Source organism: Lutra lutra, chromosome 5 (assembly GCF_902655055.1).
Source record: "Lutra lutra chromosome 5, mLutLut1.2, whole genome shotgun sequence".
NCBI lineage: Eukaryota > Metazoa > Chordata > Mammalia > Carnivora > Mustelidae > Lutra > Lutra lutra.
This window is the reverse complement of record NC_062282.1, coordinates 60,492,658-60,519,877: the sequence shown is the minus strand read 5'-3', so window position 1 is coordinate 60,519,877 and position 27,220 is coordinate 60,492,658. Positions and strand designations below refer to the sequence as shown.

General features: G+C 44.8%; 1 protein-coding gene across 1 annotated transcript in view; it reads right to left on the bottom strand.

Moving 5' to 3' along the window:
* The window catches only part of DOCK2 (dedicator of cytokinesis 2), a 411,678-nt gene that overhangs the window by 61,581 nt on the left and 322,877 nt on the right, over nt 1–27,220 (bottom strand). Inside the window, exons 30-32 of the mRNA XM_047729407.1 lie at nt 19,033–19,111; nt 8,338–8,438; nt 8,190–8,248 (exon numbers count right to left, since the gene is read on the bottom strand). Coding sequence (XP_047585363.1) covers nt 8,190–8,248; nt 8,338–8,438; nt 19,033–19,111 — 239 coding nt within the window. The remainder of the gene's footprint in view (nt 1–8,189; nt 8,249–8,337; nt 8,439–19,032; nt 19,112–27,220) is intronic.

Below are 27,220 nucleotides of genomic sequence, written 5' to 3'. Positions count from 1 at the left end.
CCAATTAGAAAAGGCCTTTAAAAAAGTGCCAATAAGCCAGCAGGATGAATCCAAATGCCAAATTACATAGGCTCTGGGAAAGGCTCTGGTGGTAATGAGAGCTCAGAGAAGAGCTTTGGTGTGTGGGTGGAAAGGAGTCCTGTGTGTTCCCTGGCCTGGGTTTCTAATATGTACCTTGGCCTCATCTGTCACACCTCTCAGGAGGAGACTGTAAGCCTGAACGCAAAGGGTATGAGGGCACTAAGAAGAGGACCTGGTAAAAAAGGAAGAGGGAGGAAGGGAGGTGGGAGGGAAGGAGGAAGGAAGGAGACCATCACCTTTAGCCTGCTGAGAGGAGTGGAACATGTCACTGACCCTGTGAGGCTGTTGGGGACAGAGGGGCACTCTTTCGAGAGTATATGGCTCTCTAAAGGTGGGCGCAGACTCTGAAATGAACAGGGATGAGGATGAGTTGGGATCTCCTGGATTGCAGAGTCCCGCGTCCTTCTGGGGACTCTGAAATAAGGCTGGGCTGACCGGCAAGATCACTCATTCAGCTCAAAAGGGGAAGAAAGAACACAGATCTCAGGTGCTCTGACTCAGGCTTGGAGAATCTCCCTTCTGGCACTGCTCCGAGACAGGCAGTCTGTTTGCTCCTCCTCATCCAGATCCCTTCCAGGCCTTGAGAACCACAGAAACCCCCAGCCTGGATCGGGTCCCCCGGCTGCCGCTCCATGGCTGCGTGGCTTTGTCATTTAACTTCCTGAGCCTCTGTCATCTCATCTCTAAAATGGAGATAAAAACAATCCCTGCCTGGTAGGACTGTTGAGAAGCTTAGAAGAGTTAATAGAAACAAAGGGCTCTGCAGAGGGTCTGGCTCATGAGAAAGGCTCAGGAAGTACTGATGGTGATTGTGGGAATGATGGTGAGTCCTGTCAGCTCAGCCTCCGCTGGCTTCTGGAAAAAGCAACATGCAAAGACATGTTCCAACTCATGGAGCTCCCTGGAGCTTTTCCTGGAACTTTTTAGGCCTGTCAGTTTATTTGTTCACCTCCAGTGGAAAGAAAAGTCATGGGGAGAGGGTCAGGACAAATTTATCTTCTCTCCCATGATGAACACTCATGAACTTTCTGACCCTTCTCTAACCTATCTAAATATTTTATAATCTGTCCTCAAAGTTGTTTGAAAAGCCCTAAATTGACCATGCTGGTTCACAATTTATAATCCTTCCGTGGCTTCTGTTACCAGTTCTGCAGACCCATTTGGTCTGATGTTCCCACTCCATACCCCATCGCTTCCTCTTATCTGCCTGCCCTCCCTCCATGGCCTGCCTCTTCTCCTCAGCCACACCCTGCCCTTCCTCCTTGGGCCTGCATACGTGCCCTCCTCCAGCCACCATGCTCTCCTCTCCACCTCCTTGATCCCATTTCCACACTGACCTCTACCCCCACCTCCCTCACAAGGAAATCCTATTCATTCTTCAGTGCCATTCTATTAAATATGGAAGGTATGGCCACACGTATCTTTGGAGCACTAGAGGTTAGTCCAAGTGGAGATATGCTGTGACTATTAAAAGCCCACTAGATTTCAAAGAATGAGTTCTGGAAATCAAAAACAAAGCTAACATCTCAATAACATTTTGTATTGGGTGCCTGGGTGGCTCTGTTGGTGAAGTGTTTGCCTTTGGTTTGGGTCATGATCACGGGGTCCTGGGATCAAGCCCCATGTCTCTTTGTCCTATGGGGAGCCTGATTCTCCCTCTCTCTCTCTGCCTTCTTCTCTCTCTCTGCCTTCTTCTCCCTCTCTGCTTTCTCTCTCTCTCTCTCTGTCAAATAAAAAAAAAATCTTTAAAAAATAATAATGTTTTGTATTGATTACATGTTGAAATGGTAAGATTTTGGAAAATGGGGTTCAATAAAACATAGTATAACATTAATCTCACTATTTCTTTTTACCTTCAAAAGACTGTGGACATTAGAGCATTTGCATTTAGACAGGTGGCTCACATTCCAGTCCCACAGGACAGTACTGCTCTGGAGTAAAGTTCTCCACTCTTGCTCAGCTAGGCCATCCTGGGCTCACTCAGGAGGCAGAAGTCCTTTGCAGACCCTCCAGGTGCCACAAGCGTCTGCTCTGCAGATATTTCCCCTTTGACCATAGAGAAACAGCTCTCCAGTTAGTAGCCCCGGCCTGAGGCACAGTGCCTGTCATGTAGAAGGTGCTTGTATTCGTTTCTTGTTATTGCTGTTGTAAATCACCATAAACTTAGTGGTGTAACGCAGCACAAAATTTATTATCTTACACTCCTGGAGGTTATAAGTCTGAAATGGGTTTCATTGACCTCAGACCAAGGTGTGAGCACAGTGAGTTCCTTTTGGAAGGCCTCAGGAAGAAACTACGTGCTTCCCTTTTGCCGCATCTGAAGGCCACCTACATACCTTGGCTCCGGGTCTCTTCCTTCACCTTCAAAGCCAGCAGTGCATTTTCTTCAAATCCCTCTCTGACCCTCGTGCCTCCTTGCACTCACTCCTAAGAACCCTATAGGTACAGTGGGTCCACCGGGATAGTCCACGATAGTCTCACCATCTTCAAGATTCTTAATCAGGTCTGAAAAGGCCACTTAGTAGGTAATAGATCCACAGTTTCTAGGGATTAGGACATGGACATCTTTGGGGACATGTGATTGGGCCTACCACAATGCTCAATATTTGTTGTTAACTGAATGAATCAATGATCAAATGGATGGATGGATGTCCCTGTAATCCCATTTTCTATTTCTTACGGGCGGCTTCTTCCCAATCCTAAGAAGCCATGCTGAGTGCAGGCTGATTGCTCTCCTGGAACACCTGTCCTTTCCCCTCTTTCTTTCAGTCTGGATATGGGCCAGCCTGGGGTCTCATTCAAAAGCCATTTACCCCAGTGGAGCCATCCGTATTGTCCTCATCGACCTCTCATGTGCCTGAACTCTTGAGTCTGCACCACATATTTCATGTTAAAGAACACACTCAAAGTTTGTTCTTTAACCTCTTAGTTCTATCTACTCTTAGAACTAGATGGCGGCTCTTCCTGGCAAGGCAGGGACCATGCCTTATCCTTCCCCAACTCTCTTACCCTTCCCCGGAGCTTAGTGCTGAGGTGGGTACTCTGTAGATGCTCGAAAAAGTAAAGGCCCAGTTACTCTCACATCTTTGCCAGGAGTGACCTCCTTACATACAAGGCCAGGATGCCAGTCACTAGAATTTGTCTTTCTTTCCCACAAAGACTGTTAACACAGCAGCCAGACGTTAACCTAAGTGAATGTGGAATGGTTAAGTGCAGTCATTTTGGCAAAATGTGCATTGATTCACTCCAAGCAGAAATCAAATGTTATGATGTTACACTATCAGGAAAAGTACAGTCCATTTGGCATAGTCCCAGGATCCAAAAACACAATGGCATTAACCCTTTAGCGGCCTGGTCCTGGTAACGAGATGTGGTCCTTCTCCCTATCAAGACCTCCCCTCATGTACCCCCCCCTCACACACACACACACACACACACACACACACACACACTTGTCTAGGCTTTTCTCTGAAGAATGTTGAATAATCTTTAAGCCTGAGATTATCTTTGCAATTAGCTATCTTATAATCATAGGATTGCTCAAATCTTTCCTGATGAGAAGATGATGATGATGATACTGATGATCACGGTATGATGCCCTGATTGCTTTGGGCATTAAAACAAAATTTAAAAGGTTAACGTGCATTACGATTTACTCATTATCCATAGTCTTCGAAAAACAGTTTGCTATTTCACACTCTTTGAAAATAATTTGCATATTCTGAAAAAAAAAAAGTAAGAACATTGGACTTGGGATCAAGAGACAAGTTCCTTCACCTCAGCTGAGCCACTGATTTGTTGTTGACCTTGAATGTCCTTATGCCTCTCTGGGCCTCAGTGAGCTCACCTATAAAATGGGGAGGGGGTTGAATGAGATGATATATCAGTTAGGGATGTAACATATATTTGATCACCATGGTTAAACTGAATAAATTCTGCTTTAGCTTTCGGCCTTAAGAAGAAGTCAAATGATGGTCAGTCCAGAGCCACTCCTCCATCCTTGGTGTACAACTTTTACCTTCATAGCTTCAAACTGGCTATTGCACCTCTAGGCATCTCATTGTTTTCCAGAAAGGAAGGGGGGCGGGAAAGGACTATGGGCAAAGCATGTGTTGTGCTCACTGCACTTGTCCCTTTCCCTTTGGTTTTAATTGGACAAAAAGGATTTCCTGAAGCCCTAACAACTTTGTTTCTGCTGATTCTCTTTGGACGGAGATGGGTCACATGGCCATCACCTGCTACAAAATATTGCTAACTGAACAAGTTATGATCAGGAAAAAAAAATAAACCCAGATTCAGTTAACCAGGAGGAAGGGTAGAATGGCTGTTTTGTGGGCTCTCAGCTGTGTCTGCCATAAAGGCTTCTAAGTTTCACTTGGTCTTGGATATTCCATGGATTGTACTTTGAAACCTATCATTATCCACTGCATTCGTCTCTAATGTACACAGTGCTTGGTCCTGGTTTGGATTAGCAGGTTAACTTCATTAACAAACGAGGAGAAAGCATGCTAATGTCAAGATCTTGTAGAACAGAATATGGCATAGGGATGGGGAATTATCCGTTCACTCTGCCTCCTCTTGTTCTCTTATCCCTGAGGGAGACAGGCAAGGAGAAGGCAGCTATGCAACTAATTAGAAACAGGAAAATCCCTTCAGGCTGATATAATTTCCTCTTTCTGGAAGTCCAGGCCAAAGGGTCAGGAGGGTGGCCATCTTAGCAAAACCATCCTTTACTTCTTGTTCCATGCAGTAGACATCTGTGACTTTGACCTCTCTATAATTCCATAAATGTCTTACTTTGGGAAACTCTACCTTCTTCAGTGGATATAGGTTTAGTGGGACCATCAATGGTGTGGTCATCCAAGGAACGTCAATAGGATGATGTCCTCTGGAGACTGAATATTTAAGCAGGATGATGCAGGAATGAAACATGCTTAAGGCAAAGTTATGCCACCTGCCCTGGATTCTAGAGTGGCTCTGGCCCTGTCCTTCATAGCCTTGTTCTTCTTGCCCTTCTGATAAGTACCTGCTCTGATTAAGGCAGGCATAGTCAGTTTGTCTTTCTTGCAACCCCAAACCCTAACAAATACATCTTTTCATTGCATTCATTCATCTTACAAGTATTTGCAAACAGGGAGGATTCTGTGATGCTTTAGGACAGATGCTCAGGCCAGGGTCCTTCTCCTGAATCTGCTTCTTAAGCAGTATATGGCCTTGTATATCCATCTTCAATTCTCTGTGTCCCTGTTTTCTCCCTTGTAAAATGGTGGGTTGAACTAGACCTTTCTGAGGTGCTTCAGGATTTCTCCCCAGAAAATCCTCAGGGGGCTACATGGGGTGCTCAGGGGTGACCCATTATAATGGGCTCTGGGCCCCTCACCCCACTTCAATTAGAATAGCTCAGCTTTCAACCAATTTATAGTACTGAGCACAAGATTCTTTTTTTATTGGCCCTCCACTAAAAATAAACATTTGAAAAATTCTGGACAATATGATCTCTAAAGGGCCCTTCCAGCTCTGATGTTCTGTGATTCTAGGCAGGTGGAATATTTGGTAACATCTTTTCATTCATCAGCATAATTGGGAGTGCAGGAACGTTTGCCAAAACATAATCTATATCTAAATAAAATCTTCTGTGTGCAAAACAGCGGCAACGAAGGACGTTCCGGAAAGAGCAGGCTGTGTGGAAGATCTAGAGACAAACAAACCTCAGATCCCTGCTTTGCAATCCTGGCAACGCCTAGGGTGTAGGTGTGGGAAAGAAAGCCCACCCCAGCTGTATCTCGTCTTTGCTGTCGTAAAGCAAAGAGTGCAAACTCCTACGCAAACCGAATCTGGGCCCGCGTTTCATTGGGCATATTTAATGTTTCATAAACTTCCAATCAGTTGTTGTCAATATTCAGAAATTGGAAATACATTTAAAAATTGTGTTTCCTAGCTTCTTTTGAAAAACTGGAAGATGACACATCATCAGCCTTGCATTCTAACAGGAGAGCAATCGACCAGATCAGGACAGTGACTGCCCCTTCCAGCTGGGGCATGTTTGCTTCCTGTTGCTCCAGGCCCAGCTACTTCTTCCTTTACTCATCACCCCGAGGCCGTGTGCCACCTACCAGCTAGGCCTGCACTCGCACCAGGCTTTTTTTGTTGTTGTTGTTGTTTTTCCTATTGAAGAGTAATGGTAAATGATACATAAAATATTTTTCATATCTTTGTCCTTATCCAAAGTGGAGACCTAAAAGGCAGACTGAGAAAGGCAGGCTTTTCTAGAAAAACAGAGCAGAGACAGTATTTCTTCACAGAAGTGGTTTTCCAATAGGAGTAGTTTTGCACATCCTTTTCCCCCGTCTCCAGGGACATTTGGCAGTGCCTGGGGATTCTCTTCATTGTCACAGCTAGGGAGGATGCTGTTGGCTTCCAGTGGGTACAGGTGAGGGATGCTATCAAATAGCCTGGAGGGTACAGGGCACCCCACAACAAAGAATCATCCCACTCCAAATGTTGACAGTACCCTGCTTTGTGTATGTCTGCAGGTTTAACATGCCCTGGCCCCTCCCCTCTTTGACATGACCTGCCTGGTTCCTGCCCTTCACACACGAGTGATACAGGCCTGGTGTTGATTATTAAAGAGCCGGAACAGGAAGAGTAGACTCAGCCCTGATGGGGCAAGGGTGAAAACAATGATAACAATTCTGACCTGGGCGTGGCCTCCCTGGCTTCACGCTCCCAGTTTTTGCTCTTACGAAACTCATAAGCCCCCTGGGCGTTATTTCTCCAGATTATGCCCAGTGTCACTTGGTCCCCTTGCTTCGGACCTCATAGCTTGTAAATGACAGGGCAAGGCCCACGGCAGGTATGTGGCAGTCGGTTGTGGGCCTGGTTGCCCGGCTCTCCCTTTGATTTTGTAAAGCCACCTGTAGCCCTCCTGGTACCAGTGTGTGCTTTTAACCTGAGTCTGGTGCTTCCAGGTGCTACCAGTGAGCGCAGGGCCAGACGGATAGTCTGTCCCCTGTGCTGCCCCTGCAGCAAATGGACCTTGCTGGAAAGGACAAGAAACTGCTGTCCAGGAAACCCAAAGGGAACTGAAAGATACCAAGAAGGCTGAGAAAGTGAGAAGCAAAGTCAGGAGAGGTCATTTAATTTGAACCCCCAAAACAGGCACAGTCCCTGTAAGTGGCTCCACTGAAGAGGGTCACCGTCCAAGCCCAGGGCAGAGCAAGTTGGCAGCAGAAGGTCAAGGAGGGCACCCAAACTGGAGATGAAAGTACCCCATTGTGTCTCACTTGTAACTCTGCAGCAATCTGTCCGGTTACCCATTCATCCTTTCAGCACATTTGTGTGCAGGGGGATTCAGGCCTTGAGCAAGCTGTGTGGCCCCTGTCCTCCAGGGATCCAAACCAAGCTCTGGGTTTTGCACCTGCTCGATCTCAAGCAGGTCACTTCCCTCGAGGAGTTTCCTGATCAGTAAAAGGAGGCGGAGTTTTTCCGTTCAGTAGGAGATGATGTGAAGGTAAAATAAGACCTCCTTAGTGCAGGGCTGACTCAGACGCTCAGTCAACGCCTCCCAGATCCCATCTCCTCTTCCTTCCTCCCACAGGTACCGCACAGTTCGTGCATGATTCCTGCAGCTAGCCCAGACAGGGCTGGCATCTGGGGACACCTGCCAGTTCACACCCCATCACAAAAGACCCTCATCTTCCACAGAACCAATTCTCCTCTGTGTGGCTGGAGGGTGTTTTGTAGAAGACATCACTGAAGAAGCTGGAGGTGGAGTGGCCCACCCATCAGCAGGAAACTTGCATGTGATGTGTGAGGACATGAGCTCCCACAGCAGCCCTGCCCTTCCTCCTTTCCATAAATTCCAATTTGACTTCTTAAGCCCTCAGGGACACCAAGCAGAAGCAGAGTCCTAGCTGTTTAGGGATGGGACGTGGGGACGGGCACTCCCTCTCATCAGGCACATATCAAGGACCCGGGACACACACGTGATCAACTGTTATTTCAAGCTCCCACCGCTGAAGCCCCTGTGGCCTTCTAACAAACAGATGGTCTTCAAGAAGGAGCTTGGCGTGTGCAGATGTGCCTGTCTGGATGCGTGTGCTACTCACCCAGTTTGTACCACATGTCACGGATGGAGAAGCCGATGAGCCGTCTCATGTCCCCGTACCTAGGAGAAACAACACATGTCTGCTTCAGGCTCGGTCTCAGAGATTCTCATGAAACCCCCACTTTGGGAGACCCGAACAGGCAACCTACTTATTCAGGATTTTGTTGTATTTGGCATGCGAGAACTGCTCCAGCTGCAGAGAGTCCTGAGTGATGAAAGCCACCGCCAGATGAAAATAGTTGTTCCACAGCTGTAAATGAAGGAGCAAAGAACAGTCATGGCGAGGGTCTGCAGTGGGAAAGCGGATTAAATGCTGGGCAATGTGAATAATTTATGAAGATGGCAGAAGACAGTGGCGGAGCCAGCTTAATTCTGTGCCCTGCAATTTTCAGGCTGGCGCTGACTCTGAAACGGACATCCTGGCCAAAGCAAGGACAATGGCTGCATTTCTCCAGGCGCTGACCACGTCCCCTCTCTGATGACAGGGCGAGGACAGGGATTTTAGGGCTGCTTTGAGAAAACTGTTTCATTTTGTGTTTTGAAAGACAAACAAGTCACCCCAGCCAAGTGCCCTGGTAGAATGAGAGGTTGATGAGGCTTATGTATTTCAAGGACTTTCAGTCTCTCTGGAAGTCCTCCTTAATCTACCTAACAGCTCACGGGACCAGCCTGCAACTCATTCCGTCTTAGAATATTTTGCCTTCTCCTTCCCCTCAGTTCTGTGGTTTCTTTTTTCTTTCTTTCTTTTTTTTTTATTAACATATAATGTGTTATTAGCCCCAGGGGTACAGGCCTGTGAATCGCCAGATTTACTCACTCCACAGCACTCACCATAGCACATGCCCTCCCCAATGTCCATAACCCCACCACCCTCTCCCTACCCCACCTCCCCCCAGGCAACCCTCAGTTTGTTTCGTGAGATTAAGGAAGCTGAGAGGCAACATGGGGGGCTTGGGGGGTAGGAAAAGAATAAATGAAACAAGATGGGATCGGGAGGGAGTTCCATGGTTTTTAAGCATGGCCCCAGACCAGCGGCTTCAGCGTCATCTGGGATCCTGTTAGTAAAGCAGATTCTCTGCCCCTCCCCAGACCTACTGAATCAGATCCCAGAAATCTGGGGGTATACAACCGCTCTGGAGAATTTTGATGCTCACTGGAGTTCAAGAACCTCTGAGGGCCTAGTTTCTATGTAGGCTTACTGTAATTTTAACGCTTACATGATCACTTGGTGCTTAATGCAAGGGTTAATACCAAACACCACTCTACTGGCTCGTGGTGAAATAGAGCCAACAAAGAGTTCGCCACATGGCAAGTGCTCCAAAAGATGAGATGCAGAGGTGGTGATATTGATACAACCTACAGCAGCTGGGGGATGGGGTCTCAGTGAACCAACCCCTCTACAAAAGCGGGGGTTGTACCCACTGCAGAGGGCTGTGGTAAAGATAGCATGAGATGGTATGTGTAAAGGGCACGATTCTCTGTAAGGGCTCAAAAGCACTTGTTAGCCATATTGTTCTTTTCATTAGTCTAGTGATTTAGATGGTACCAAAGCAAATAGCACAACCTGGCCCTTTGGGTGCTCATGGCTGTTATTACAAGATGCCAAGGCCCTACTAGGAACAGATAGGAGAGAGCTTTGCTGGACAAAGCTCATTCACTTTCAGCCCCATCTCAACACTGACAAGAGAAGGGTAACGCTAGCTAGAGAAGTCACCTGCCGTTAAGACCTTCATCCTTGGGGCGCCTGGGTGGCTCAGTGGGTTAAGCCGCTGCCTTCGGCTCAGGTCAAGATCTCAGGGTCCTGGGATCGAGCCCCGCATCGGGCTCTCTGCTCAGCAGGGAGCCTGCTTCCTCCTCTCTCTCTGCCTGCCTCTCTGCCTGCTTGTGATCTCTCTCTGTCAAATAAATGAATAAAAAAATCTTTAAAAAAAAAAATGCTGTAGCCTTTAAAAAAAAAAAAAAAAAAAACTTCATCCTTAACTCAAGATGTCCACTGGAGATTTCAGAGGGCTGAGACTAAGTCGAGGACGATGTTACCCTTCTACCTTGGTAACATCATTACTGCTGTCCAGAGTGCTCCTTTCAAATGGGCTTGTAGTTTCAGTTTCAGGAAGAAGAAAACAAGTACTTCCTTCTTAATCAGGGGCCAGGTACTCTCCCATACATCCCTCCTTTCATCTCTCAAACCTTTGCAGCTATCATTAGTCCTAATTTATAGATGAAGAGAATGAAGCTTGGAGGGGTTAAGTATTTTTCCAAAGGTCACTCAGTTTGTCGTATATGCAGTAGATCTGGGATTTGAACTCAGGCCTTCTGACGAAGGCTCAGGATTCTTTCTACACACCATGACCAGTCTTTGGCTAAGGTTGCATTAATGCATATTTGTTGAACTCCTTCTCTGTGCCAGGCATTCTCTGTGTCGTCATGGGGGCACATCGGGTGATTATGGAGATGGCAGTCCTTCCCCTCATGCGGCTCACATTCTATAGGGGGAATAAGATTTTCTTTTTGGAAACTTTATCTCCCAGAGTCCAGAAGACCAAGCTGCTCCCAGGGTGGAGTGAAGTAGCCCCCCAGATTGTGGAGCCCATCAAGTCAACTCTCCACACAGAGACCAGAGGATCTTTTCAAAACAAGTTGGCTTCTATCACTCCTTTCCTCAAAGTCCTTCAGAGGCTTTCCCAAACCATTACAATCACACCTCAAACCCCCCTGTTTCCGTAGTAACCCTGCTTATCCAAACACATGGCATAGGTCAGGTCTCCTGGCCGCTCCGGCTGTCCTGCCTCCTCATGCCCCTGTGACTTGCAGGTTCTGAACACCTGCTGCTTTGGTCTGTCTAAGCCCAGACATCATACCTCCTCACATTTAAGGTCATACAAAACAACAAGCCAGGGAAACAGAAAACCTGGTCGAAGGACATGGAAAGGGTTATTTTGAAGGTGAGAAATTCCTGATTTTAGGAAATTTCTAAAGAGTAGTCAAGATACAAAAAGAAATAGATATAGGGCAACATAGTTGAATTGGTATTACTTTCAAAAAATAATTCCAGAAATGTTCCTCTAACACATTTGAGAACACACAGACATGTCAAACCTAAGCCTCTTGCTAGTCTCTGTTCTTAATCCTTCAAAAAATGTTTTCTCTGCCACCCATTCCTAATTTTTAAAAATTTAGATATAATCCATATATCATAGCATTCACTTTTTAGAGAATTTAGAATTTAATGGTTTTTAGTATATTCACAAAAGGTAATACAACCATCACCACTTAGCAGTCGTTCCCTAATCTTCCCTCCCCCTCAGCCCCTGGCGATCACTAATCCCGTTTCTGTCTCTATGGATTTGCTCAATCTGACATTTCATAGAAATGGAGGCATAAAATAAATCCTTTCATGTCTGGCTTCTTTCATTAAACATAACGTTTTCCAGGTTCATCTGTGTCGTCACATGTATCAGCACTTCATTTATTTTTATTGCTGAATGCTAATCTATCCTATGGATATACCACATTTTATTTACCCATTCATCCATTGATTGACATTTGTGTTGTTTCTGCCTTTTGGCTCTTATGAATAATGCATCTGTTAATTTCCACATATAAATTTTTGTGTGGAGGTACATTTCCAATGGGAGTGGAACCGATTTTCCTTTGTCCTCCCCCCTTGAAGATCTTTGCAGGTTTGCAGGTCATGAGATCATAGATCCCATGCTTCTTTTTTTTAGTAGATCAGAAGTGGTACCCCTAAGTATCTCACCCACAGCATCTGTCTAGTTTTGCCCCGTGGAGTAATGTGGGACCCATACTGAAACTGAGGGGACGTTGTCATGATGAGTAGCTTTGTACAAAGCCCTGAGAGGTGAGCAGTGGCCACAGCCAGACACTTCTGGGCACTCATGATACCTCTCCTCTGAACCTTCCTTGACTCTTGTTCCCAAAGTACCAGGACAAAAGGCACTAACATGGCTTGTCAGGCCTCATTAAATTTCCAGTGTTTTCTCCCTCAACAAACTGCCTCTTCCAGGGGGCCTGGTCTGCTCAGACTCCATAGATATAATATGAGCATCTTGGCCTCCTTGGCTTAGCTCCCTTACTGCACCTAAGTTCTATTCCTCATAAAGCCCAGTTCAAGTTCTGTTCTGTTCAAGTTCAAGTTCAAGTTCAAGTTCTGTTCCTTCCTGAAGCCTTCCCAGATGACAAGGCATGACAGGTCACCTCAAGACTTCCGAAGCTGAGTAGCTCCTAGATGTGCAACCACAGACGTGGGCCCACTGTCCTCCACCTTCCCTTGTGCTCCACTCACTTGCCATGACAGTAGCACCCTGTGGCTAGAAGCACAAGCATCCATGTCCCACAGACCAGGATGTGATACCAGGTCTCTCTTGCTAGTAGGAGAATTGGAGACTTATTTGACTTTTCTAAGCCCCATTTTCCTTACCTGTAAGATGGAGAAAATAATGGCAACTACCATCATGGATTGCTGGAGGGTCTGGGAAAAATAATATAAGCATGAAGTGGTTCACCACAGGTGTGGCACATGCCAAGTGCCCAGTAAGTAGAACGGTGGCATTGTCTGTAGTGCTGATTGTAGATTATTTGAATGCCCTGTGTTTCCGACTGTAAGCTCCACAAGCAAGGGTCTTTTCTGCCACTTACCTGTATCCCTAATGCCACATTCAGCACAATGGCTTAAATGGCTTGACTGTAGCTAGGGTCTAGAAAAAAAATTATTTATTGATCACCCTATTGTTAGAGAAATTCTCCAGTTGTTACAAAAGGTCCAGGTTTTTCTTTCCTCCCTGCCCCAAGCTGCCTGGTGACATTTCTACTAAGTGCCCAGTTCAGCTGGCTTGGGGAAGCCATGGGAGCTTGAGCCAAACACATAAGGTCCTTTTTTGCTGGGGGAAGAGGTGAGGTGACTTCTACTTTGGAATTTAGTATTTTGAACTAATAAGACAACAGAAAGTTGGAACTGGAATAAATTTAAGGGTCATTTGGTCCAACTACCTCATTGCATAGATGTTAAACAGTGAAATCCAGACAAATGACCACCCGAAGTCATACTGCTAGTGGGTGTAACTAGAATTTAGTTACTTGCAATTAACTCTCAATAAATTAAAAATTCAACACATGTATGGTCAAAAAAGGTAAATGGTAGAAAAGATTAAATGATTAAAAAACTTATTTTCCATCCTATCTTGGACCTTAGTCTAATTCCTCAGAAGAAAAAAAAATTTTTTTGAATATTCTTTCCAAAAAATTTTTATGTATAAACAAACATGGATAGACAGCTCAATAGTCTGCTGTAGTTTGCTTTTTTCTCTCACAAATACATCTTGCAGATGTGTCCGTATTAGCTTCTAGAGATCTACTTCACTGCCTTTTATTGCTGCATGGTATTCTGCTATAAGGATATATATTAATTTTAACCAATTCCCTGTTTATAGGCATTTAGATTGACTCCAACTTTTTTTTCCTTTAGCATCAGGGCTGAATTCAACATGTTTGTTTATACATCTTTATGCATGAGAGACTATAAAATAGTATACATTCCTAGAGCTGGAAGGGTTTAGATATGTGCCCTATGCAGATTTTGTTGTTCTTTGTTGTTGAACAGACACTGTAAGGTTGCCTTCCAGGATTTCATTCCAATTATCAGCTCCATGATCACGGGCAAGTTGCCTTACCTCTCTGAGTCTCTGTTTCCTCAACTGGAAAAATGAGGCTAATAGTACGTAAAAGGAGGTAGTTAGAGGGACCAAATAAGGAAATCACTGCTGAGAAAACTCCTACTTCATCTTGCGTTCCAGGTAAACACTCACTTCCTAAGTGGGCATTGGTGGTCTAGTGGTAAGCCTAGCTGCCTTCCAAAAAATCACCTCCCAGGGAAGCCTCTCCAGCTTCTGCCCTGATTAAAGCAGATCTACCCATTCACCTTCATTACACCCTGTTTGCAGGATTTATGGCATGTTTTAAGCTGAACTAATGTCTCTGCTAATGGACATAAGCAACTTGCAGACAAGAATCCCTTCTTTTTATTCACTGCTGTATATCCGGTATTTAGTGTTGCGTCTAACCCAGCATATGCTCACATGAATGCTGAATGAATTCATTAAGGAGCCCAGCATTCTCTCTGTATTCTTGTTAACTTCTCCCCAGACACTATGATGTTTATAGTATTATTCTCCCATTTTAGAGATCAGGACACTGTGGCCCGAGAAGTTAAATAAATTGCCCAAGGTGACACAGCTACAAAATGGCAAGGTTGGTATTTGAATCCAAGTGCATCTCTCTCTAGAACTTGTATTCTTAACCATTCTGCTTTTCTGAAAAAATTGCTTTTCTTTCCTTTCTCAGTTTCCTTTTTAGCCTTGGTTGTTGGTCAAGGTTTCTGCTAGGTTGTCTGATGTTTCACAGTCCTTACAACAGACACTCAAGGATTTTTGATCCTATAAGATTCTTTCACAATGGCTGCAAATTATTATTTACCATAATTCCATTAAAAAATATATATATAAAGCACAGTATTGCTGAAATGCACCAGTGCGCCCTCTGAGCAGTAAAGCCATAGCTGCCATGGGCATTCTAAGGAGACGACCGATTTTGGGAGTGAAAGTTTCCAATCATGGATTTGGGTTAGGGACATCAGGTCAGTGGTTGTCTGGGGCCCTTGAACTATGGCCAAAGAAGCTGTCCCCAAGCATGTGACCATCTTTCTGTGTGGTAAAGTGGTCCCACCTTGATCCTCCCTGGGGGGTGCTGTGGGCTTCTTTGATGGGTGGCCTCCATGGTACGTGCTCCCTCTCCCACCTTTTTTTGCCATTACAAGTTATGTTTCCTACTATAGAGACCAATTCTGTCTTCAATATTCTCTTAATAGCTGGGAATATCCTGGAATATCCTTTTCATTTCACAGGATCTCCAGTACAGGTTCAAAAATTATCCCAAGGTAGCCCGATGCCCAGAAGCTGATCCAGAAATGCCTCAAGGCCAAGGCTGGAATTACCAAATGCAGAGCGAATTACAGCTTCCCAAGTCGAGAGAATGTTCTTAGTAGTAATCAGACAGCTGCTTAAGACAGAAGCAATCTTCCTGGAGCCAAAGAGCACATCTGAAGTATAACCATGGATTCCTGGCCAATCAGAGTACCCAGTATGGAGAATCTAATCCCACAGCCAATCATTGCAGAGCTCTCTATCCCAGGGCCAGCAGGAGCTAACTAGGGCAGACAGTGTTTCTGGAGCTAAAAAGAGCTGTCTCCTAGATTTGAAAGGCACTCTGTCTTTAAAAGAGAGGGCAGAAGAGTGGAAAGGGCCTGGGCTTTGCGGACAGGACGGGAACAGAATTCCAGCAACTCCTGCTTTTGGCTAGATGACCTTTAACAGAAGAGTTGACCACTTCTCTGAAGCTCTGTTTATTCACTGGTAAAATGGGTGTATCCCAACCCAACCAGGTTATGCCCTAAGTAGATGTCTAATCCAGGTTAGTCACCTTGGAAAGCTTGGATGCTAGAAGATGGATTCATAGCCTACTAGCACAACTCTAAGATCCTTGAGGGCAGGGCAGTGTTCTGCTTTGCTTCTGAGTTCCTCATAGTGTGTTCCAATAGTCTGCACCTATGAGAATTGCTCTCTAAACAGAAATCCTTGCTGAGTTGCCTTTGAAATCTTCTCTTGGTCTTCCCTGACCAGCAAAGGGACGTGAATGCCAAGGCCCAGCATCCTGAATAGGGATTGGGAATGCAAATTATTTTAGCCCTGGGCAGAAAACATCATTTCTGTAATTCCCAGGTCTTGTCACCTGCAGAGTGGCACCCACAGAGCTTCTTGCTTCTTGTCCTTTGTATCATAAAACCACAGTTCCAGAAAAGATATTAGGGATAATCTCATTGCACCTGCCCCTCCTCTGGACAGTGGCTGCCAAGGCCAGCAGCTTAGTGATGGATGCTCTTCCTGCTGATATTAAATGCATAATTAATGAAACCATAAGAAGGAAACAAGGCATGTTCCAGGCAGGGTTCAGAGAACAAATCCATTCTCACATGGGGTGAGGAGAAGGTAGAGGAACAGAGATAAGGCTGAAAAATGATCCTGTTCTTGAGTACTTTTCAGCAAATATCTATGGAGGTCTCATTAGCAGAAGAGACTTATTTCATTTTGTAATATTGGCCATTTTCCTGTTTTATTTTTTTTTTATTTTTTTTTTTAAAGATTTTATTTATTTATTTGACAGAGAGAAATCACAAGTAAGCAGAGAGGCAGGCAGAGAGAGAGGAGGAAGCAGGCTCCCTGCTGAGCAGAAAGCCCGATGTGGGGCTCGAACCCAGGACCTGGGATCATGACCTGAGCCGAAGGCAGCGGCCCAACCCACTGAGCCACCCAGGCGCCCCCATTTTCCTGTTTTATAAAATCCTGTGGGTATGACAACCCTAGGCAATGTGTGATGACTGGAAAGATGCCTTCCTACTGTCCTGTTTACCAAGGACTGACATATGAGTTTCCAGACCTGATGTATTTTAGGACCATCATCATCATTTTCATCAAGATGATAGCAATTATTATAATGAGCTAACATTTTATTAAATTGCTACCATGTTCCTGGGACTGTTCTAAGTGCTTGACATGAATTAGTTCACTTAATCCTCTCAAAAACCCAACGAGGTAGCTGCAATTAGTATTTTAATTTGATGTTGAAGAGACTGAGACACAGAGAAGTAAAGTAACTTGCCTAAAGTCACACAGCTCATAAGCTCAAACCTTCTATGTATGAAACCCCCACTTCTCTGGGCATTGCCCAGATGCAGATTTTCTTTCAGGAAAACAGGATAAAACCTAAAAGAATGGCATGAAGGACGGAAGCTGCACTTCTCTTAGAAAGTACCCCCTAAGACACTGGAGGACAGCCAGAGTCGGGAAAGCAGGCCTGAGGCTGTAATCGCCACTACCCTCGGAAAGAGATGGGCAAACCAGCCATCAGTTTTATGGCCTGAACACTGCCTCACTGCTGGCCTCTAGGTGTGGTACTCCAAGAGGCCCCTTCAAAAAAGCAACGACTTTATTAGCTTCCCGGAACACACTCGTACCTGAAGCCTGCAGGCATCTGGTCCACATTTGGAAGGGGATCAAACACTTCGGTTTCAAACAGCTGAAGTGTGATGTTTTGTTTCCACGTCAGAGATTCATAACTCTCAGCCAGAACCTCTCTGTGAACCCGGTGCGGGGGTGACCCCCTACCAAGCACGTGGCGGTGGTGATCCGTGACTGTGATGTCAGCCACCGCTGTGCTCTGGTCGCAACTCCACACTGACATGCTGTGTCACTTTCTGCACCATCAGGCTATCTGCTCATCACCTTGGAGTCTCCATCCCCGCATCCTTCCAGGAGGAAATAGTGCTAGTAGTAGTACCTAACTTGCAGTGTGGCTGTCAGGGCTGGGAAAGAAAATGCCTGGGGATGCTTCTTATGAGATCTGCACATATAAGTCGTCAGAAAAAGGCAGCTACTCTTTGTATCACTGTCATCATGACAGTGCAGTTGCCTGATTTGAATGCAAGATAGTACAAGAGAATCTTACTCAAAGATAATGTTTATTAAATACTTCTAGGCTGTGCTCTCCAGCACGGTGGGTCTCATAGGCCTCAGCCCAGGGATCATCCTCCCAGGGAGACCTACTATGTGTCAGGCACAGAGCACAGAGTCTCCTTCAGGAGGAAGTGTATGAATGAAAACTGGTGGGACCTTACAGAGAATTCTCCCAGCAAGCCCCTTGACACATGCCAGTTCTATAAAACCCCTACGAAATAGAAAGAGTAGGGGCACCTGGGTGGCTCAGTGGGTTAAGCCTCTAACTTCAGCTCAGGTCATGATCCCAGGGTCCTGGGATCGAGCCCCACATCAGGCTCTCTGCTTAGCGGGGAGTCTGCTTCCTTCCCTCTCTGCCTGCCTCTCTGCCTACTTGTGATCTCTCTCTGTCAAATAAATAAATAAATAAAATCTTGAAATAGGAAGAGTAGGTATTGTGAGCATTTTACAGATGAGTCAACTGAGGCTTGGACACAGTCTAGGCCCTGTCCGAAGTTGCTCAGCTAGTCATAGGCCAAAGCCCAGCTTGGAATCAAACAGCCTAGACGAGCAGGCAGAAAATACCTCTGCCCCTGTTCACTGGCAACTTCCTAAGCTGGCACTGCAAGAGATCCTGGGGGTCAGGGTTTTCCCCAGAGGAGGAATCCCCTCTCAGGAGCCTTCTCTTTCATTATCAGCAGCCAGAGGTGGCGATATGGACTTTTCCACAAGGCTTTGAGGAATTGGTTCTTCCTGCCTGGGCCTTGAACAGTTGTGTCACTCTGCCCCAGTGACGTGCTTTGAGGCCCCCGAATCTCAGAGGCCCCAGCTCTTGTCTGAGTCCTAAAAGTGATTTCTGGAGGAATCACAAAATCCTGGAAATATATTAGTAAGCTTTATTTTTCAGTGTCTGTGAGTGCCTATTTTGCTGGGCTCCAGTGAACAGTAAAGTAAAAGAATGTGATACATTTCTGAAAGGTGGTACCCACGCCGACAATGGATGAATGCAAATCTCCTCTTTAGCACAAGATACATTATACAGTCACATTTGCATAAGCTGCACAGTTAATGACTGTTTGTTTAATCAAGGGCCTGGTTCTAAACCCTGAGTTTCAATCAAGGGCCTGGTTCCCTCCTCGCCCACACTGCCCCTCTATGGAAGCCTCCAGAGACACTGGCGTACCTTACATGTGCTTTGAGATGCATCTGATGGAGCAATCAGCCCAAGATGCTACAGCCCCTTGCCAGGACGCTCCAAGCACACCCTGGGCGCATCACACTCACCTGGAACTCGAAGTTCGTGTGTTCCAGGAACTTCTGGTTCATGGTTTCTGCGAACTTGTTGATAGCTCTCAGGAAGACCCTGGAAGAGAGGAGCAGGTCACCAGGCCATCTGAGTATGCTACCCCAGGCATCCCTCCCCATCCATCCTCCAGAATGAAGTTCCCGCATAGAGGGCTCAAAGACCCAAAGAAGAGGTCAGCGGACCCACCGGCTCACACTGTGGACCTGGGGCCATGTTTGCCCTGCAAGAACTTGAGAACTGTCTGTCTGACTTCCTTAGAAAATGTCTTCTGTTTAAACTATTACAAGCTTATGGCAGAAAATTTATGCTATCCAGAAAGACAGAAATTGCCTCCTGCACGAACAAGCAAACAAACAACACATCGTCGAACCTTATCATCTACAGAAAACCATCACCGAGATTCTGATGCACATTATGTTCAAAGGTCTCCCTAGATGTATGTGCATGAATGGTATTTGAAATATATCATCTTGATAAATAGGGGTAAACGGCAAATGCTGTTTCACAGCCTGTCTTTTTTACTCGGCAATAAATTGTGTGCTCCTTTCATGCCAATGAATGCAGATATACATCATGCCTTTTAATCACCAAAGAGCGTACCGTTCTATGGGTGGATCACAGTTTATTTAACCAGTCTTTCAGTGATGATCCTTTATGCTCAGCTTTTATAGACAGTGTTACAGTAATCACTCTCTTCTGTACACCTTGCCCCTCTGATACACACCTCTTTTCCAGTCTTCTTCTTGAAGTGATAGTACTCATCTGATACCCATTTAACATTTTGATACCTGTTGTCAAATTGTGTTTCTCTTTAAATGTCTTCCCATCCATCTCTACCTCCCCTTCCTTCTACCAAACCCTACGGACTGTTCTTTTAGCCTCCCATCTCCTGCCTCTTCAATGTCAAGAATACCTTGACCAATGGACAGCTCCAGTCATGTCAATCACCGATTTTGGTGACACCCACTGCCCACAGGATAAATCCAAACTCTTCTTCTCGACAGTCAATGCCCTTCACGATTAGACCCTGCTCTTTCTAGAACTCATTTCTCACTGTTATCCCGTGCTTTTTCTGGTGGTCCAGTACATAGCTGTGTTTCTCCTATATAATGTATAAAATGCTTCTCTCCTTTTAATCTTTTTAGGATAGGGTCTACTGCATCCTTGTGTCCCCCAAAGGACAGTCATTGCAATTTCCTTCCCCAGAATTCATCATGGTCTGAGAAGATTTATTTGGTGACTCAATAATGCCTCTCTCCTCCGCTAGACTGTACTTTCTTCCATGATCTCATCTACTCCCTAACTTACATGCCTTTGGCTCCCAATTTTATATCTTCCTCCCTGGCCTCTCCCCCGAACTTCCAGCTCCCATTCCAGCTCTCTACTCCATACCTTCATGTGGATGACAAATAGGCATCTCAAACGTAAGGTCAAAATCTTAACTCCTATTACCTTTCGTCTTCCATTTTTCTGTAGTCTTCTCATCTGTGTTAACAATAAATTTGTTCTTCCAGTTGCTCAGGGAGAGAGAATTGGTGGTAGCATCCTTGATTTTTCTCTTTCTCTCGTATCCTACACCTGGCTTGTCAGCAAAACCTCTTAGCATTATTTTCAAAATACACACAGAATTTGACTACTTCTCAACACCCCATTGTCATTGACCTCAACGAAGCCACCATCATTTCTCCCCTGGATTTCTGCCGTCACCTCCAAACTGCCACGTGCCTACCTGTGACCCCATCTCTAGGGTGTGGGTATGTTTGTAAAAACTTCGAGGACAGTGGCCAGATCTTACCTGTACTGCTGTCTATAATTTTTGATGAACAGTGAATAATTAATAACTCCTTATCCATTGAGCAGCTGATCCAGGGAAAATGCCCATTTGGCCTACCTGAGATGCAATAGGTAGCTAGCAAAGGAAGTGTTGATTAGAAGGTTATTGCTTCAGGTAATGACTGGAGCTCAGTTCTGCTTGGGAACGACTGAGAGACTGTCTAGAACATATCTGTCCCCTCCCAGGGATGCAGAATGTGGACTATTTCTTTACTAATGTCAGCCTCTCACTAGTTGAAAGTTGCTCCTGTGGAGGTCCTCTACTGTGCCCTATAGGTGGACTGAGCTCTCTCTTGCAGCCAGAGAAAGTCCAGGGAGTGAAAGAAGTAGGAGGCTTGGGATATGTGGTAAATGTCCACCAAAGCTGCATGTATATTCTGGGTGGGCCAAGAGCATGGGCAGGGCACCTCGAACATGTGCTACGTTGGGCGTTACTTGTGAAGAGCGTGGGGTAGGTATTCACTAGGCACTTGAATGTTTGTTGACCAAAGAAGACAGCACGTCCTGGTATCAGGATCACAAGATTCATACACCCACACATCCACACACACATACACACACAGTTAGATGGGGACTCTGCCTTTGCCACTTCCAAGCTGTGTGGATCTGGGACATGTTCATGTCACTTTGACATCTCTGTTTCTTTGCCTGTGAAATACCAGCAGTGTAACCCCTATTCCAGGGACGCTGCAGACTTTAGTGGCAAGGACGTGGTTAGGTGCGAAGCACAGGGCAGCCTGACACAACCATTACAACAGGAACACAGCAGCTGTGGCTGCTCCAGGCCTTTGGGTTACTTCACCCTTCTTCTGAAGTCAGGGACAAACAATGAAATGGGCAGTTGCAGCAGCAACCGGTTCTGAGGTAGGCAGGGCCACTAAAGGCAAAAAAAAAAATGAAAGTCCCACAGAATCCTCCCCCTGTCAGGATGTCAAAAAGTGAGATTTCATTGGCTTTGCTCTTCTGGCATTTGCTAATATGCCTTTGAAAAATATCTGTATTTCCCCCTTGAAGATTAGTATCATTCCCCAGATGGAAATGCATTGAGTGGCTGTCATTTTATGTTATAAGCATCTTGGAATCTCTAATGTGATCCCAAAATGAGGGGTTTTACAAATTCCCAGAAGCAACAAAGCTATCGGTAGTTTCAGTAATAGTCATTATTTTGATTGTCAGTCTAAACCTGTCTCCAGTTCTCAAAGGCCAGTTGAATAACCAGGAATTGACCAGGGAGAGTGAATCAAGGTTCTTCCCTCTCTCTGGATTCTTCCATAGCCACTCACTGGGAATCATGAATCATAATATTACTTAACTTTAGTTTCTCATGTGTGGGTTTGGAAAAATATGTCTTTTGTCTTCTTTTTTTAAAAAATAGCTGTACTTAAAGCCTAAGCACTAATATGGTGACGTGAATTGGAATGAAAACATACTCAACTTTCTGTTACTCTCAACAATGAACTTGAATTGTTGAAAACAAAGTTCAGGACCAAATCTCAACCTGGCACTTCCTGCATCTCATTTGTGATGCTTAGTAGGATCTGTAAAATCAATAATAATCAGAGCCACAGTTAACCAGTGATGGGCACTCTGCTAAGTACTTTGCATAGATTCTTTCTGTTCTTTCTTTTTTAGTTCTCACATTAACTCTCTGAATTGAATACTGTTTCTATTTTAGAGATATGAGTTTAGATAACTTTCCCAATAACCCAGCCAGAATAAATGAAATCAGGATTTAAACAAAAGTATGCTGCCTTCACAGTATAAGTATTTAACCATTCTGCTATTCTGTCCAGAAGAAGACCTCTGTAATTGAGCTCTGAGCTCACCTTACTAATAAATGCAATGACAGAGATAGAGCTATTTGTGTACCCTGTGCTAAGGACTGCACAGACATTCTTCCACGTAATTCTACAAACCAAACTAGGTGCTATTGTTATACCCATTTAACAGAAGAAGAAACTGAATATTGGGAAAACAAAACGATGTCCCCACATTCACACAGCTAATAAACAGCACAGTCTAGGCCCAATGTCAGAGCTGTCTTTCTCTAAAGCCTTTGCAATTAGCCAGAAGGATATACTGGCTCCCATGACAGCCACCTGCAGTCTTTTGGTGCTGGGCATGCTTCTACTCGTGCCCACAGTTTTGCACACAGTCCCTTCACACGTCATCCCATCATCTTGTTGCTCTGTTCATAGTCACCTAAGCACAGAGCCAACGCTCGACTTGGGCAGTATTCCCTGGGTGGCCAGTGACCCATGGGTGAACTTATGGGTCCCCAGTGGGGGTGCCCAGGTCTGGAGAGCAGTTAAATCAAATCCTCTGTATCATTCCTAAAGCAGGACAACTAGGGAGAAGGCAGGAACCCACAGCCTGAGGAGAAGCCATGAATAGATGACCCTGAGAGGAAGCAGAAGCCACATGTGAGAGAAGTCAGCTGCTGTTCAGTAGGAAAAAACTGGCAGAAAGATCCTTGAAGGTGGAGTAGGGGAGTAACGATGATAGCTACAATTTAAGAAGATAGGACTATGTACCAGGTCATATGCTACATGTTCTACATGCCTTTCCTCAACCAACTTTCACAACACCGCTAAGAAGTAGGTCCTATGGGTTTTGCCACTATTATGCAGACTCCTGCAGGTGCTTAAGCAAGCCTGCCCCAGGTCAGACCCCCACTCTGGCCCTCTTCCATGCTGTGGTCTGGAGCTGGCTGCTTGACCTCGGGGAATCTTGACAAAGGCCTCTTCTGGGAAATGAGCCATGTGAAGATTAAATAAGATGTAGGGTACAAAGCTGGTGGCCCAGTGCTTCAGCACATAGAAGTCCTCGATAAATGTCCATTGTTCTTGTTGTTGTGGTTGTTGTTAATAGCCTGGCCACCTGGTAAGCTCCAAGGCGGCAGGATTCCAGGCTGAAACCATTCCAATGTGACAACCAACCCCACACCCACATGTTGTAGGATGGGAATAAAAGGACATGCCCTTTCTGGTGAGAATGCCCAAGGGAGGGAGAGGGCCTCTTTGAACCCCATTACCCTTCTCCCTGTGGTTCATAGGATGTTGTTGATTCTACTGGTCCAAACTTGACGATGGAAGTAAAAGAGCTGGAGAAGAGAGTTCTGATCCCCCAGAGGCAGTGAGAAATCCATCCTCCCAGAGCCTTTTAAGCTGCTTTCCCCACAACACACAAAAGCTCCATGCACCAAGAGGTTAGAGGGAAGCAACAACTTCTGGCTCAGCATCAAGGAATGGCTTGCTTCCAGAGCCCCCAATGCCTTGCATGGAATCTGGGATTCTGGCAAGGGATGCAGTAGGCTCTTGGAATCTGGAATCCTGCTGAACATCAGGATTAGTTGTGCTGTGCTGGCTAAAAAGCCCACGGAGGGGCCTCCGTCTGGGGGAGGCCCACGAAAAGGAGTAGGCCCTACAAATTAATGCAGGTAGGGGGAAGGGGAAGCGGGTATCAGTGCTTTGTCAGCCTCCCGATGGAGCCACCATACCATGGCTGGGTGCTACCCTACTCAGCTTCTGACCATTGACTTCTGTGACCCTACTGTGTGCCTGGCATGTGCTTGAGATGATGTTAGACGTCGAAATAGGACACCGATAAAGGTAGATAAGGTCCAGCCCAGATTTGCCTGTTCTGTGAAATATTTTGGGTATTCCCAAACCACAGGAATGTGACAAGGACAATGAGAGCTAACATTTATAAAATGCTCGTTCTGTGCTAAGCATTGTTCCAACTACTTTGTATATATTATTTCATTTCATTTAGGTCCTCATAGTTGTGATAGGTACTATTATTAGGCGCATTTCATAGGAAGAAAAATTAAGTCATAATAATCACAGAACTTCACCCAAGGTCAGCTATTAAATGGTGGAAGCAGGATATGGACCCTGGCAGTCATAAATCCTACCTCCTCTGGGTATCTTTTGTGCTGTGAACTCACTGCAGTGACTGTAGCAATTTGGCCACATTTCCATGGCATAGTTACATCTCACCAACTAGACCATAAGCCCTCTGCCCTCTGAGACCAAGGGAAAGGCCCACTCCCTAGACCGCTGCCTAACCAGGACACTCAATAAATATGTGTGGGTTGATTCCTTTTTGAGATGCTTTAGGGATGTGTACAAATCCTCAAGCCCACTCAAAATGTTGGATTTCCAGATCAAGGTGCAGATGGAAGGGGAGAAAAGAGGTTCCTAGGTATAATTTTGTTAGTTTACTACATTATAAAGAACTTCATCATTTAAAAATTTATCATATCCTATAAATCAGATCTTACTGAAAGCTGTATCTTACCAAAATGGAAAAAAAAATGTTCTAACAGAAGGCATTTCTTGCAATAGACATGTCACTATGTCTGTGTACATAAGTTAAGACATTCTACTCTAGAAAACTCCATTCCCTCCAACAAGCAGAAAAATAAATTATGTATGACTAATACACACACACACACACACACACACACATAAATCATAAGTGATAATAGGAAACTTATAAAAACAGGTAAGTTATAATAGTATGGAAATAATAAGGAAGGAAGGAAATTGTAAAGAACATACTAACAGCATAAGAAGTAGAAATGTTCTGGAGAACACTGGCCTGGGCTAAACCATGCTGCCTATTCTGCTTGTCCAACTTACACTGAAATCTTTCACTGACTAGCCTTGTGATCCAGGTAAGTTAACTCGTTGGGCCTCTTTCAGTTTTCTGAGCCACTAAATATGCAGTGGGCACATCAGTACAATGCATTTCATAATAGGAGGCTCACTCTTTTATAGGATGCAGCAGCAGAGCTCAAGAACCTGGACTCTGATTGCATGGCTTCTTACTAGCAAAGCCACATTTTGGGAGCTGCTTATCTATCCTGTGCCTCAGTTCCCTCATATGTCAAATGTGGATTGTAATAGTTTATTTCATGGCGTTGTAAAGATTAAATAAGCTAACACATGTAAGGGATTCACAGCAACAGTAGATCTAGGTGCCTAATACGTGTTAGCTATCACAACATCACAGCAAATGTAAAAAAGTGAGAAAATTTCAAGCACTCTACTGTGGACTAAAGATGAAGGACATCTACTAACTAATCTATATGCCCTTAAAGGAGAACAACAATAATTTTTCTGCTTGACATTAGGTACATCCTTCTCTAGTCTAAGGCTAAGTTTGTTGTCTACACCCAGAGATGGCAATGCATCTATTCAGTGAGTTTTCTGAGGTACCAGCACTATGCTAAGGAGTAACTCATTTTATCCTCCCCCCAAAATACCATGAAATGGACATTATAATTAATCCCCATTTTACAGATTAGGAAATTGAGAGTCCAGGAGATTAAATGACTTCCCAAGAAAGAGAAATGGCGGAAGAAGTCTGAAACCCAGCTGTATTTCTGAATCTAACTTTTTTTTTTTTTTTTTTTAATGTAGAGACTTAAGTACTTAGCTGAGCCTTTAGGGGATGCAAATATTTCTATTGAGGAGACAATTCCAGTTTCTTAGAGCCTTTAGAAAATTATGTTGTAATTTTCTAAGTATAAACAAACCAAGGATTATTATATCATCTCTGGGGGCCCATCCTTCCAAAAAAGACCAAAGTCCATAGCTAGCTTGGATTTCAGGACGAGACATTCCTCCAAACTCTTCTACATGCTTCCTCCAAGATTACTGTAGGCAGCTCAGAAAAAATTGCTGGCCTGATCAGGGCTCCCATCCTCCTGACTTTGTATAAGTGATAGATGTTTGTGCATTTATTTGCCTATCCAATTCTTCTTTTGGTAATAACTCCTAGACTTTTTCTTTGGATAACTACTCCGCCTACATCCCCCTTTGCTCCCAGGCTTTGTGATTTGGATAGAAGGAACTATTGCCTCTCAGTTGCAAAGTGAGTCATGTGACCCAAGCCTGATGAAATAGCAAATTTCACTTTCCTAGCCACAGAAATTTATAAATGGGCATGTAGCCTAAGCCAGAGCTTTGAAGATTAGCCTGGGGACACTTGTTCTACCTTTTTCTTTCTCTTGGGCTTACTAATTTAAGACATATCTCTGGAATTTCTAGAGCCCATTCTCCCTACCACAAAGAGAGCAGCAGCCTGGGAATGAAATCAGCAGAGAAAAGAGTAAAGATAGAGATACAGATTCCTTACAACACTGTTTGAACACCTAGATACATCCATGCCTGAAGCCATAAATCTGAGCTAATAAACTCTCTTTTTACTTGGGCAGATTTGAACTAGATTTCTTTAAAAATTCTAAATAGTAAGTAGCTATTGGATACACAGAATTCATTATATGTATTTATGAATGTCAGGCTCTGTGTTAGGAACTGGAGA